General features: G+C 37.8%; 3 protein-coding genes across 4 annotated transcripts in view; 2 read left to right on the forward strand and 1 right to left on the reverse strand.

The window, feature by feature from the left end:
* The window catches only part of cap2 (cyclase associated actin cytoskeleton regulatory protein 2), a 60,541-nt gene extending 46,981 nt beyond the window's left edge, over window positions 1-13,560 (forward strand). For both annotated transcript variants that reach the window (XM_034160502.1, XM_034160501.1), the window contains 3 exons: window positions 1,502-1,642; window positions 1,813-2,638; window positions 13,289-13,560. In XM_034160502.1, coding sequence (XP_034016393.1) covers window positions 1,502-1,642; window positions 1,813-1,896 — 225 coding nt within the window. In that variant the 3' untranslated portion in view covers window positions 1,897-2,638; window positions 13,289-13,560. The remainder of the gene's footprint in view (window positions 1-1,501; window positions 1,643-1,812; window positions 2,639-13,288) is intronic.
* LOC117501589 lies at window positions 2,665-6,648 on the reverse strand. The gene is made up of 4 exons (XM_034160503.1): window positions 6,527-6,648; window positions 4,424-4,533; window positions 4,107-4,263; window positions 2,665-3,960 (listed from the first exon to the last, which is right to left on the reverse strand). Exons 2-4 carry the CDS (start codon window positions 4,517-4,519, stop codon window positions 2,948-2,950), a joined length of 1,266 nt encoding a protein of 421 aa, XP_034016394.1. The 5' UTR covers window positions 4,520-4,533; window positions 6,527-6,648; the 3' UTR covers window positions 2,665-2,947.
* Window positions 6,836-13,547, forward strand: vps28 (VPS28 subunit of ESCRT-I). The gene is made up of 10 exons (XM_034160504.1): window positions 6,836-6,894; window positions 10,240-10,304; window positions 10,380-10,408; window positions 10,913-10,950; window positions 11,030-11,119; window positions 11,203-11,308; window positions 11,401-11,502; window positions 11,937-11,990; window positions 12,082-12,173; window positions 12,287-13,547. Exons 2-10 carry the CDS (start codon window positions 10,265-10,267, stop codon window positions 12,405-12,407), a joined length of 672 nt encoding a protein of 223 aa, XP_034016395.1. The 5' UTR covers window positions 6,836-6,894; window positions 10,240-10,264; the 3' UTR covers window positions 12,408-13,547.
* Window positions 13,561-14,630: the final 1,070 nt, after the last annotated feature.

Consider the following 14,630-nt stretch of genomic DNA (forward strand, 5'->3'; position numbering starts at 1 on the left):
TAGTCCATCAGGGTAAATGTAAATGTTATTAAAAAATACCCCTCAAATATTGTTCACAAACCAGTCTAAATCTGTGATAGTGAGCACTTCTCCTTTGCTGAGATAATCCATCCCACCTCACAGGTGTGCCATATCAAGATGCTGAGACGGTTTCTGACAGTTTGTGCAGAAATTCTTTGGTTATGCAAACCGATTGTTTCAGCAGCTGTCCTAGTGGCTGGTCTCAGACGATCTTGGAGGTGAACATGCTGGATGTGGAGGTCCTGGGCTGGTGTGGTTACACGTGGTCTGCGGTTGTGAGGCTGGTTGGATGTACTGCCAAATTCTCTGAAACGCCTTTGGAGACGGCTTATGGTAGAGAAATGAACATTCAATACACGAGCAACAGCTCTGGTTGACATTCCTGCTGTCAGCATGCCAATTGCATGCTCCCTCAAATCTTGCGACATCTGTGGCATTGTGCTGTGTAATAAAACTGCACCTTTCAGTGGCCTTTTATTATGGGCAGTCTAAGGCACACCTGTGCACTAATCATGGTGTCTAATCAGCATATTGGTATGGCACACCTGTGAAATGGGATGGATTATCTCAGCAAAGAAGTGCTCACTATCACAGATTTAGACTGGTTTGTGAACAATATTTGAGGGAAATGGTGATATTGTGTATGTGGAAAAAGTTTTAGATCTTTGAGTTCATCTCATACAAAATGGGAGCAAAACCAAAAGTGTTGTGTTTATATTTTTGTTGAGTGTATGTATGCTGTTGTTGTCCGTGCGGCTGTTCCATTCAGGGTCGCCACAGTGGATACAGCCAGATCCGCATTGGTATTTGGCACAAGTTTTACGCCGGATGCCCTTCCTGACGCAACTCCAGTTTCACCTGGAAAAACACACAGCCGCTGGTGTTCAAAAGGTCTCCCATCCAAGTACAACCAGGTACCGCACTTGTTAGCTTCTCATATCTGACGGGATCAGGCTGACACAAAGCAGACCACCTGTATGTATGTAAGTTTGCAAAAAAAAAAAAAAAATTATTGCCGTCATTATGAGGTGTTGCGAGTAAAATTTTGAGGGGAAAAAATTTATTTACTCAATTTTGGAATAAGGCTGCAACATAAAATGTGGAAAAAGTTAAGTGCTGTGAATACTTTCTGGATGCACCATATGGCCTCTGAAAATAGAGAGACTGTGTATAAAAATGTCTGTAATTTCTACATAATTGTGATATTTTTGTTAAACCCTTTAAATTAAAGGTGAAAGTCTACGCTACAAGCACACAACTGTTTCACTTCAACATCATTGTAATGATATAAACGCAAAATTACAAAAATAGTTTCAATGTCCAAATACTTATGGATTATGGAGTTTGTCATTATTAAATATTTTTGGGTTGTCTCACAAAAAAGCAAGAAATGCTGCAAGAAAGCCCCCCCCCCCCCCCCCCCCCAGTGTTATTGCACATTGTGGTATGAGTACCTGTTAATAACTGTAGGTTTCTGTAGGTTTTGGGAACTGTGCCCACTATTTCTATCAACAAAACAGAAGGCTGTCAGGTGTACCTGAGCAAGCAGTCTCTCCACTGTGACATCGTCAGTGCCAAGAGCTCAGAGATGAACATCCTGATACCGCAAGGAGACGACTATGTGAGTGAATGAGACATTGAATGACTGAGACCGTGCATCAAAGGAGACTCTGCTTGTGCACATAAACTCAAACGCGTTATGCCGTCGTTTGCAGAACTTTTCCTAGTTAGTGTTGTTTTGGAGTCGCAGTAAGCACTGTATCAACCGAGTACTTCTTGGTTATTTTCCAGAGGGAGTTTCCGGTCCCCGAGCAGTTCAAGACCATTTGGGATGGCTCCAAACTGGTGACAGAACCAACAGAGATCGCAGGCTGATTGCTACTGTGTCACCATCATCACTTCTGTGTCAGAAATATATCCTTCAACCCTGCTGCTCCCACTGGATTCTAGATATATAAAAGAGATTTTATACACGGGCACAACAGCACAGGCACAATTGGTCAGGGGATTGTGGCATTATTATCAATTTTTTGTCAAGCAACCTGTTAAGCCTAATGAAGCTTATATTCCCAACTGCAAAAAACAAACAAAAAAAAGTATTTGTGTAAAAATGTATCACAATTTCTAGCCCTTAAGACGTCATTATTGGCAAATAGTTAAGGGATTGTCAGTTTATGATGGCTGTCATCTATCTTTGTTGTTTATTTGTATTGTAGCATATCATAGATTATGCAACACAGATCACATTCTGTCGCTGTGATTGTTCAATTTATTTTTAATTAACAGCAGATGTCACAATCTTATAGCTGCACATCACAGTATGTAATGAATCTGCTCAGCCAAATGTAATATGATCAAATTGAAATAATTATGGCTTCAAATTTTTCGTACTTTCTGAATTTTTACATGTGAGACATGCACACCTTTTGTCTACGTATATAACTTTGTATGTCACTGCATTTTTATTAGGTGTAGCTGAAGATACCACTATAAAGACAAAATGGCGCTCAACACTAATGCTTTAGAAAACTTTTCATTTTCATGAAGATTTGATTAATTGTTTAGTATTTTTCAAATAAAATCAAAACTCACAGTGCTCTCTTGTCTGTATTATTCAGTCTTGCACCTGACGAACAGATCAGTTACTAAATACTAGGTCCTGCATTCAGAACAGGGACAAGACTAAAATCCCATAAAAAATACAAAAGATAGATCAATAAAAAAGGTAAGAAGGCAATCACGCCTGTATGTCAGTCAGGTTAATAAATTCTATTATTTCTAAAATCTAAAAACGGAATTTTTAATTCAAGATACAATACTGTGGAAATGCATTCAAAATGTCATCAGTAAAATATTAGGAACCATGAACTAAAATGCTTTACTTTTTAATTACACCTCTGAAATGATTAAGAGGAAATTAATTTGATCAGTGTTTAATCACCATATTTCCCTGAGAGTCTTGAGTAAAAAGGATCTCGTCTTCATCATCTTCCACACAAATTTTGAAAGGGCTTTTACATCTCACTGATCCGACAGTTAAGTTAGTCTGATCTTTGAAGGGACTCCTGGGATGTTGGCTGCGGTGCGCGATCACCCTGAAGCCTTCAGAGTCCTGAGTGAACAACATGTCCAAACTGTCCTCATCACTGTCTCTGCCTGGCTGCTCTGGAACTTGTTTTCTTAGCTTAGAGAGACTCCGGTTTGTCCTCTTGCACTGTGATCCGAGGTTCTCTTTTCTGTCTGCCTTTTTCCACAGCTGTTCTGGGACATATTTTCTAGGTGAAGCAGTTTTTGGCTCTGTCCACGTTTGATATGAAAATGGCTCAACGTGAGAGAGAAGTGAGTGCTTCTTTGGGGATTTAGAAGATAATGTGTGGCTGTTTTTATCATCTACCTGAGATGAAAAAAGCTGTTTCAAGGCTTTTTGAGAAGAGGTTCTTCCTTCCTCATCCAAAATTGCTCTGAAGCCAGCCTCACTTTGCTGAGAGTCCCTTAAATCCTCCTCCATGGTGTATTTCTGCTGAGTCAGATAGAAAGTGTTTTCCAAATCGTCATTCTCAAGTTTCCTATCACAAGGTTTGCTCCAAGTAAACGGGACATCCTGACTGCTCCCCTGTCGAAGAGTGTGACTGTCATTTTGCATTGAGCTTCTTGTGATTCTTCTCTTTCTCTCTGGTGGATTGATCTCCTCAGAAATGTCTCCTTTTGAGTCACACTCAGTGTTCTCCTTATCGTGCTCCTGTACACCTTCCCCTGCATAGTGAGAACAAGTTTTGTGTTGTTGCTGCTGCAAAATCTCAAGATCTCCATCACACTTTCGTTTTTTCTTCAGTGTTCCAGGTGCAGCTGAGGCACACGTGGTGGATGCAGATGATGAAGCATAGTGTTCTGCTGCCACCTGTGGTTTTTCAGATGTCGACATCTTATTGAGATCTTGTTCTAAAATGAATTCATAATAATAATAATAATAATAATAATAAAAAAACATGACAAATTTCAGACTGAATTTTAATGTAACGAAAATAAAATAAAAATAAAATTACTTTGGTATAACCTGATGGTAGCAGAGCTGTAGCTGTACTTACCTCTGCGCTGAGGGGAAAAGAAGGATGAAATGGAGCTCTGCTTGGTTTTTGGCATTTCTACTCTTGTCTGAGTGAAGTTTAGTGCCACAGCCAGACTGTACCCTGCACCTTCAGCCAAGGGGTTCAATAACTTAGAAATGGGACGGGCAAGTTGTTTCTGGAACACAAAATGTGAAACACAAATTATAAACACTAATGCGCAATAATACTGACACGTCGTGTATATGAAAAAAGCTAGTATAAGTAATTAGCTTTTAAATACTGAATGGCATGGACAGGGCTGTGCGGGTGAATATCAATCTCCTTCCCACAATCACCTGTTTTGCTTTTCCTTTCAGTAGCACAGTGTCCAGCCAAACGCCACATTCCTCTTGAGCAGAGGCCTGCAGTGCTGCTGCTTTGGAGGTCTTCATGATGGACAGATGAGCTGAAAGAAAAAAAAAAAAACATTTATAGATATGTGGTGGGGGGCGGGGAGTAGGTGACACCATTAAAAATATGGAGACTGAGTGAAAGGTAAAGCTGATTATGAAGGACTGACAGATCAATGAAACAATGGATTTATTTAAAATCTTTTGATGACTAATTGCAATTAGTACTGTTTTAGTGTTTCACAGAAGATGCTGAAATATGGTTGTATCTACTGAAATGGGATAGGGTGGGAAAAAAAATTTTGGTGTGGTGATATCACCAAGTACTTGTACAAGATTTTACCTCCCAAGGACATTCATCCTAATTTGGTAGGAGGGGATTATCCTCCATTTTCATCAATCGTGCAAATGTGGTCATCTGAATTTAAGAGGGGTACAAAGAGTCTTGATGATGAACAGGTCAGGACAGCCTGCAACTGCCACCACTAAAAACAATCACTTCCAGCACATAAGGATGGAAGACAGGCAAGTGACTACCAATCAGACCTAATGACAAAGGAATGTCCTGTGAAAGAGTGGAGAACATTCTGTGTACAAAACTTGGATTGTTGAAGGTTTCAGCTCCTTGGGTGCCGTATCATGTTAATGGAGAATGGAGAGCACATCCAGCCACTAATTCATTTAATTTTTCCTAACCCAGTACGTGTGCTTGGTCCATATAAATAGTCACATATAAATGAGTCACATATAAATAGGTTCATATATTGAAAATGCATGCCCTACGAATCCATTTTCTCTGAAAGGTAAACAGCACTGCACAGGGATTAAAGCTAAAAAAAAAAAAAATGACATTTTTTTCACAGCCAAATCATAAACTGTTCACCATCTACCTTTTTAGTAAAACCATTTTACGACTGCGTACTAGAGTTTAAGGTAAAACAAGGCGGAGACGGCACAGAGAACAGCAAATTGTCTTCCTGCTGAACAAGATTATATTTCACTCACTAACCATTGCTGCTATTTTTAATCCATCATCACATTATGGAAAGACTTTAATATACACATTATTTGAATACTTCAGAATATACACATTTTAAGGGAACAGCTTTTCTAGAGCTTTTACTTAATTCAATAGTTACAAGTATTATTATTATTGTTTATCCTTGCACACGGTGTTTGATGAACATTTTCCTCTACTTGCACCCATGTGTTTTTTTAAGAGCTGACATAACGTGAATTCTCCTCTGTGAGCTCAATAAAGTTTATCTTTAAAACCTGCTCCAGAGCATTCTTGACCTCAGACCAGGGTGGCGGTTCATTTTTTTTCAGCGGGACAATGATCCTAAACACACAGCCAGAGTATTAAAGGAGTGGCTTCAGGACAACTCTGTGAATGTCCTTGAGTGGCCCAGCCAGAGCCCAGACCTGAATCTGATTGAACATCTCTGGAGAGATCTGAAAATGGCTGTGCACCGACGATCCCCATCCAACCTGATGGAGCTTGAGAGGTGCTGCAAAGAGGAATGGGCAAAACTGCCCAAAATAGGTGTGCCAAGCTTGTGGCATCATATTCAAGAAGACATGAGGCTGTAATTGCTACCAAATGTGCATCAAAAAGTATTGAGCAAAGGGTGTGAATACTTATGCGCGTGTGATTTCTTAGTTTGTTTGTTTTTTTTAAATAAATTCGCAATAATAATAATAAAAACTTTCATGTTGTCATTATGGGGTTTTGTTAGTAGAATTCTTTTGGAATAAGGCTGTAACATAAAATGTGGAAAAAGTGAAGCGCTGTTTTGGCACCAAATGACTTCCTTGTATTTTCAAACACACAGACACACAAGCCTTCAACCAATGCTCTTCCATACTTTCACTGCGCCACAATCTGCCACAAACCATATTCCAAATCACTGCTGCCTCATCTCCTCCGTTATATGAACAGATTACCATTAACGTATTTTACGCTATCATTAGCACCACAGTTAGCATCAGGTACTTACACAGTACTTCGATATGTAACTCAAACAACAACGCCAAATTTTAACTGACCTCATGAGGTGCATTAATAATCCATTTCTGGACGACAAATCATGTCTCTGTTCTACGTTATCTTACATTTTGCTTTTATATCACATTTTTTCTGTTTCAAGTATGGCGCCTTCATGATGCACTGCCAAAAATGCCTGACTGTCAAAAATACAAATACTTACAATGTTAAACCTTTTTTATCTTAAATCTCTTTGTCAAAATATCATCTTAGACTGTCCAAAATAACCTAGAATTTAACTAACACGTCGCTTTAATGAATAATTCATTTATTTTATTAAGGCGCGATGGACAGCTAATATTTTGACGTTCAAGGGTCCTTGCAAAGGGCGTGTTTACGTCGACGTCACAGCGGTTTGTCGAAAGCAGAGGTGAGAAAATAATCTTTGTTGATTAAGGGTTGAAATAGTTTTAAAGTGTAGTGTGTGTTCTGACTGTTTTCACGGTAATAGTCAGAGGCGTAAAGTTTATGTTTGATAAACGCGCTCCCTTGTTTCTGACAATATAAGACATAAAGGAAGTGCTTAGTAACGATGTAGCTTCCACTTTTAGCTAAATGGCTACACCGAGATACTGAAATCTGAGCATCGACTTCATCAAAAAGATTTGCTACTTTTGTTACTGGATTATCCAAATTCCCCGAGTGGCTGTTTATGCGCCGAGAATTGATTTGTACTGATTAAAGACCAGTGTTCTTTTATCAGCAAACAACACAAGGAAGTCTTTATGAAGGCGATTTAAAGGCAGCCATAGCTGTGAATTTAATATATGATTTGTGTAATAGACCCCATTTAAGAACGTTGATGTGAGATTAAGACATATAATAAAATCTATTGGAGATCTGTGTAATTATTTACTTTTAATGTGTTTGAGTTGTATGTAAATTCAGTCTGTACAAAGAAGAGCTACAAAAAATGGATTAAAAAAAATTTAACTTATTGCAAAAGACTGCAGAGGCTGGACCTGCCAACATTATTATATGGGAGGAAAACAGGAGATATGACTTAAGTTTACAAAATGCTCAGCTACTATGAGAGACTGTGCAATAAATCTGAATTTAGCTAATTATAATACGGACACAAATGAAAGTTATATAAGATTCAAGATTCAAAGCTTTTATTGTCATATTCACAGTAAAGAAACATGTTTCCCTGTGCAATGAAATTCTTACTTTGCTTCCCACACTAGATGCCCAAATATATATATATAAATAACTAAGTATAAAATATCTAAAGTTTGGGGGGGGGGGGGGGGTGAAATAACATAAAATAAGCATACTGGTAAGAACAATAGAATATAACAAGCAATGTAATTAAAATGTAATAATGTAATAAAAACAAATATACACTGTAAGAAGGGAAATATAAAATATGCTTGTGTAATGGCCTACATGATATGTACATGATAGTGCATCAGTGTGCAACATTCACTGTTTCGTGCAACATTCAACAGTAAATGGTTTCGTGCAATTTAGTGCAATTGAGCCAATGGATTCACGTTAACAGGTATTGTAGTGCAATAGAATAAAGTGTCCGTAATATAGTAAAGTGTCCAATAGAAGATAAAGTGACCAGTGATGGGGGCTCTGTCCTTAAAAGGGGGGGGGGGGTGTTCAGCTGTTTAACAGTCTAATGGCTGTGGGAAAGAAGGAGTTCTTGAACCTGGTGGTTCTGCATCTCACAATCCTGAACCTGCGGTCTGAGGAGAGGAGTGTGAATAGTCCATGTTGGGGGTGATTCGGGTCTTTGATGATGGAGACAGCTCTCCTGTGGACTCTGCTGTGGTAGATGCTCTGCAGAGAGGGTTGTGGGGTCCTGGTGATCTTAGACACAGTCTTTACCACTCTCTGCAGGTGTTTGTGGTCCCACACAATAGAGCTGCCATACCACACAGTGATGCAGGTGGTCAGGACTGACGCAGTGATGCAGCTGTAGAACTTGCTGAGGATCTTGGGTGCCATCCCAAATTTCCTCAGCATCCTCAGGAAATAAGCAGCGAATGAAGCATCTGGAAATTAAGAAGTGCTTGTTTATGAATAGAATTGTACATACAACCTGCCTGATTTGGATGTGGAGGCAGAAAGCTTAAACTTATTAAAAAATAGATTGGACAAACATTGGGAGCAAGTTCACTTCAATAAGGCATCAATGGGCCAATTTTAAACTACTAGCATGTTGCCTGTGGTGATCCATGGGCTCTAGATTGGGTAGTGTTTATAAAATGGGTAGCTACAACTTTTCAAGGGTGGTAATAAATTATGCATCATTTCTATAATGATTTGGAATGGTGTGAGTCCAGAATGTTTTTAGAATCTTAGACCTCAACAGTTTTTAGAAGAAGAACTCAACCCTTTCATTTTATATTAATTGCATATTTTCTATGTAATTTGCTGTATTAATTTATGTATAAATTATTTGGGTTCTTGATAACATATATACTCTATTATTATTATTGTTAGTAGTAGTATTTTATTTTATTATTCTATTTTGTCAGTTGATTTTTAAATGGACCACAATGGAAATAAGTGTTTTCACTTTCTTGTATCATCCATGTATTTTTAACCTATTTACAATTATGTTATGTACTTACATTGAACTTACTAAATAAAATCATGCATGCACGCTTATTATATATAGATGACTTACCGCCCAATGCTGATCTGGACATCCAATAATTAATTTAACTATATCTGTACAACTAAGGAACAACGGTATAGAAATAAAGAACAAAATTGTGATGATTTTACAGATAAAATATGTATTGATATGTGGGATTTCAGTCCATGAAAAAAATCTCAATAAAGCAATAATTGCTAAAAGGAATAGAGGGTGGGGGGGGATCCTTATTTCCTTCTGAAAATGTTACTCCTGGTCAGATTTAAAAGAGAAGTTACTTCATATTACACGAGTCTGTCAGTACAACAGCTTTGCATGTTGTACAGTTGTTGTTGTTGTGCAGGAACAGTTTAGATGTAGGTCGTGCTACGGTCTACACTACAAACACATTTTAATTGCTCATTTCAGCTCCACTGTGGTACTCCATTGTAACAGTCCAAAATACTTGTTAGGCCTGTGATAGACCAGCAACCTGTCCAGAGTATACCTTGCCTTTCACCCAATGAATTTCGGTATTGGCTCCAACCCCCATGTCCCTTAACTGGGCTAAGCAAATTCAGAAAATGAATGAATGTCCAAAAACTTATCCAGGGGGGTGATGGTCTGGTGGTTATGTGGTAGGCTTGAGACGAAATGATCCTTGGTTAAAACCCAGTCAGGCCAAAAAAAATTACGAAGAACCCTTGGGCAAAGCCCTTAATCCCCAAATTGCTGCTGGTGTGTAGTGAGCAGCTTGCATGGCAGCACGCTGACATCGGTGTGTGTATGTGAATGTGAATGGGTGAATCCAAGGCATCACTTTAAAGCGCTTTGAGCTTCTGATTCAGATGGAAAAGTGCTATATAAAATGCAGTCCATTTCTGTACCTAATTCTACCAATTTGCACACCAGGCACCAGGCACACCTCACAATTTCACAAAAGATATTCACCTTCATGGACCTCATGAAGGTGAACTCTGCCTCAGTAGCTCGGCCTCATCTGCTCAGACAGTATTGCATACAGTGAGAGAGTTTTGCTACTTTCAGTTAAGATGGTTTCTTTGTCTTCTGTCATATCATTATAATTGAACATAAAATATTTTGTACTTTTGTTTTCATCAGCTCACAATATAATCATACCAACATCATGTTCCATGGGATTTCAGTTACAGGAGGTGTAGGAGGAGGTAAGGCAGTCAAATAACATGTACACTTAAAACCAGTAAATGGCAATTAAATAATGTATTTATTTTCCCCCACAGCACCGGCCAACAAACCGGAGTTATATGAGGTAAATGTAACTACTTTGTAAGAACAAACTGTGCAGCACTGTGTTAAGGCATAACCCCTTCCCTCAGCAAAGTTTAGATATATAACTGAAGAAAAGGCACAAATGCACATCATCTGAGCAAATGAATCTGTAAACTTTACACACCCCTCCTGTGATTGGCCTCTTCTAATTTGCTCTGGGCTGTGAAATTAAGATCATCAGTGCTTTAGATTTAAGGCAAATACGGAGAAACTGGCCACTTCATCAGAAGATCGTGAAGAAAGTGCTGCAATGATAAAATGCTGACATAATGTACATTACACTGAAATATCTGGAGAGATATGACCATAATACAATTTTAAGTGGTTATTTTTAATCTTCAAGTCACATTTATTGATTTAATGTTAGTTTCATTGCCCACATAGCGTTAATGCTTTGTTAAAAGTAACCAAATTAAGAATGCACTCAAATATATCCTGTTCACTTTGTTAGCCATCATCTTTATCAGAAATCATGTCTTTTCAGGAAGTGAAATTATACAAAAATGCAAGAGAACGAGAGAAGTAAGTGCCGATTGCATTATCACTTTGCACCATCACCACTGTGGTAATCATCTGCTATTAAATAAACCTGTCTATGAAGGTATGATAACATGGCAGAGCTGTTTGCTGTGGTCAAGACTCTTCAGGCTCTGGAGAAAGCTTACATCAAAGACTGTGTCAAACCTAATGAGTGAGTTTACGTGTGAACGATTGAAAGAGATGAGTCGTGGCATATACAGTGTTTTTAATAATGTGAAATAATTGTCATTTTAGGTACACTGCATTTTGCTCCAGACTCTTGGTTCAGTATAAGGCTGCTTTCAAACAGGTGCAGGGGTCCGATGTGGGCTCCATCGATGACTTCTGCAGAAAGTACAGAGTGAGCTTTGATTTGCATTTATATTATATTATTGTGACTTATATTTTTTGTTGTACTGTATATTAAAGAATCTGTCTCATTTTGCCTGTTAGCTTGACTGCCCACTAGCCATGGAAAGAATAAAGGAAGATCGACCGATTACCATTAAGGATGACAAAGGAAACCTGAACCGCTGCATTGCAGATATCGTTTCTGTACGTCTTTCTGTCTGTCATTTTCAACTGTCACTTTATTTGGAACAAATGGCAGCAAATTCGGATCACCCTTTAAAAAATTATTTAGTATGTTTGGTTCAAGCGTTAACTGCTAAAGTGGGTTTCTGTTAGTTTAGCTCAGCTGTTCTGGGATACCTAACCCTGCAGGTTTTTCATCTCTCCCTTCTGTACCAAAAGCCCATTAACTCATTCAGGTGTCTTTTAGCTCTTGATTGGCTGAGTAAACCTAAATGAGATAATTAGATTTTGACTGAATTAGGATTGGGATTGAATTGGAAACTGCTGATTTAGGTAATCAATTCAGTGTGTGTATATTACCAACTTAAGCTCAATGGACAGACATTAGCGTTGTTGCAAAGACAGGGTAACCTTTTGAATTCTCTTGCTTTTTTATTCTTATCTTCCAACTTTAGCTCTTCATTACTGTGATGGACAAGCTAAGATTGGAGATCAGAGCAATGGATGAGGTAAATTTAATGAAAAGAACAGAAAATGGGAGGATTTTGTAAAAATATATCCGCTGAATACCTGGCATCAATTTGTTTACTTTTTGTTCAGATCCAACCAGATTTAAGAGAGCTGATGGAAACCATGAACAGAATGAGCAACATACCCCCAGACTTTGAGGCCAAGGACAAAGTCAACCTCTGGTTGGTTACACTAACTACCCACTTTGAAATCTTTATACATTTGTGTGAGATGTATTTTCACTGACTGTAGGTTCAACCACAATTGTCGTCTTCCTCAATCTTTTTCTGACAAGGTTGACCACCCTCAGCAGCATGTCCGCGTCAGACGAGCTGGACGACAGTCAGGTGCGTCAGATGCTGTTTGATCTGGAGTCGGCCTACAATGCCTTCAACCGCTTCCTCCACTCCTCATAAATAATTTGTTCATTTTTGGCATGTCTTCTGATTTTAACGCCTGTTAAAAGTTTACAGATGTTTTTCGAGTAAACTTCTCAATATCTCCTGCCTGCTTAACAGACAACAGTCATCCTGTTAAACAAAAAAAATATTCAGTTTGCTTTCTTTTTTGGGTGTGGGAAATTAGTGTCTTTGCATATGGGTTTGTTTTAGTCTGATATCCTGTAAATTACATTATATATACAAAATCATTTTTTGTTTTCTGTAAAGTTGAAACATGACTGCCCTCCATCTTCATCTTTCTCATGTACTGAGATGCATCAGCAGTCTCTTTTTCTTGGCAAATTGTGTGATAAATCATTTAACATGGGGTTTCTGCTATATTTTTAAAATAATTATTTACCTTGCAGGTCTTATTCTATACTTGTGTTTTAGAGAACACCACTGGATACTGTACACAGGAAGAGAAGCTCCCAGTAACTTACGTCTTTTTTTTGTTGTTGTTTTCACAAAGAATGATCAGATTCCCCCCCCCCCCCCCCCCCCCCCCACACACACACACTCCTTTATTTTTTTCTCCTTGTCTTTTTGGTGCTCTACCTGGATGTAGATGTGCATTTATACTTTATTAGATGTGCATTTATATTTTTTTGTGCACCATTTTTGTTTTCTATCAGACTATCTTTTCTTGAGGGATCCTTACAGTAGCATTTGTCAGGAGCATAAAGGAAGGTTACATAAGGCAGAATCTGCTGCATTAGTTGATGTATTATAATAGTCTGACCCTGAAGTCGTCCTTTTGGACTTCGAGAAGACCCTGAAGTAGTCCTTTTGGACTTCGAGAAGATTAGCATGCACTTCAGATTAATCATTTATTAAAATTATGGAGAGAGTAATAGTTAGTTGTTCTGTATATTCGTGTATATTTCTCAGCACTGTTTTCTGGTAACATTATTAATCCATATTTAGTTTAGAAGTGAGGGATTGGCAACATTTAATCAGGTAAAATAGAGGCGACCTCCAAATATTTTGCTTAATAAATATGTTTCAGTCTTCAAACACCAGTAGAGAAAACATATTTATTGCAAATGTTCATTGTAAATAATAGTTGTGACTTTTAAATAAATGCATCTATCACTTTTAAAAAAAATAAAGGTTAAAAAAAATATTAAGTGTTTGGTGTGTATGTGTGTGTTGACCTAACCTGACCCAGTTTAGGGAAATATCATCCATATGAGTCATGTCATAACTATGGAAATTTGAGATGCTGTCATAATTACAAAAGGCAATAGTGAAGAGGAAGTATCTCACTACAACCTGCTAAAATGTCAATCGTGAGAAGCCTCATTTAAAGATTTTAAGCTTATCAACACTTCATAACTGACAGTATCTTGTAAAGAGGCCTTAAAGTCTTACAAGCATCACTTAGTATTGAATAATTACGACATAAAGTGAGAAACAAATTTTGGTAAGGTAAGATGTGGCAGTTGATTTTTGGTACATCTAATACTTATGCAGTACATAAAAAGTGACCACTTTTTTTACCTTGAGAAATACTGTATTTCTTTTAAGTAATAAAAAAATGTACAATTTCTGATCAATGGACTGCTGCTTAATCCCATTTTTCTTTATTAAGCGATGAACACATTTATTGAAAATGGAATGATTAGACTTAATATTTTTCCCCTTTATGGGGAAAAAATCTAGCCTTTTGTAGAAACAGGAACTTGAAAGTATTTGAAACAAAATTCAAGGAAAAATAAAAATTTTGTGCAGGGTTTTTGTTTTAACCTGGCATTAATGAGCTGCGACCTTATCAGACTTCTTGGTCCATGAGCCAAGCGGGTTTTCGGTACCACTTAAGGGGAATAAACAACACTTTGAATCCAGCCTCACTGTATCATGGCCTACAAAAAAACGTATGATAGCCATCCCATGGTGGTAGCTGTAGCCAGGTAGGGGTCAGCGAAGAATTACACAGAGGTCAAGCTTTAAAAATGCTCCAATCATGTTGAAAACTATATCACATTACTTATCTGGTCATAACGATTCGAAAAAGGTATAGTTTGTACTTTCTGTGATGGAATGGTTTGGAGTTATGGGGTAAAAACAGCAAAAATGATGATAGGTCAGTTTCAGTTTGTACAGCGGTCAAAAGTTAAAGTTGCTCCAATTTCAGTACAAAATGATGCAAATTATTGGTTGAAATAAAAGGATTAATAAATGAAATAGTTTTGACTA

Source organism: Thalassophryne amazonica, chromosome 20 (assembly GCF_902500255.1).
Source record: "Thalassophryne amazonica chromosome 20, fThaAma1.1, whole genome shotgun sequence".
NCBI lineage: Eukaryota > Metazoa > Chordata > Actinopteri > Batrachoidiformes > Batrachoididae > Thalassophryne > Thalassophryne amazonica.

What these genes read in the sequence shown, in the direction of transcription:
- LOC117501589 (XM_034160503.1), bottom strand. Translation starts at nt 4,519, where the DNA reads ATGAAGACCTCCAAAGCAGCAGCACTGCAGGCCTCTGCTCAAGAGGAA. An exon ending in TGAAAGGAAAAGCAAAACAG is followed by an intron (nt 4,264 to 4,423) that starts GTGATTGTGGGA and finishes TTTGTGTTCCAG; the next exon opens with AAACAACTTGCCCGTCCCAT. An exon ending in CTTTTCCCCTCAGCGCAGAG is followed by an intron (nt 3,961 to 4,106) that starts GTAAGTACAGCT and finishes AATTCATTTTAG; the next exon opens with AACAAGATCTCAATAAGATG.
- vps28 (XM_034160504.1), top strand. Translation starts at nt 10,265, where the DNA reads ATGTTCCATGGGATTTCAGTTACAGGAGGTGTAGGAGGAG. An exon ending in TACAGGAGGTGTAGGAGGAG is followed by an intron (nt 10,305 to 10,379) that starts GTAAGGCAGTCA and finishes TTTCCCCCACAG; the next exon opens with CACCGGCCAACAAACCGGAG. An exon ending in ACAAACCGGAGTTATATGAG is followed by an intron (nt 10,409 to 10,912) that starts GTAAATGTAACT and finishes ATGTCTTTTCAG; the next exon opens with GAAGTGAAATTATACAAAAA.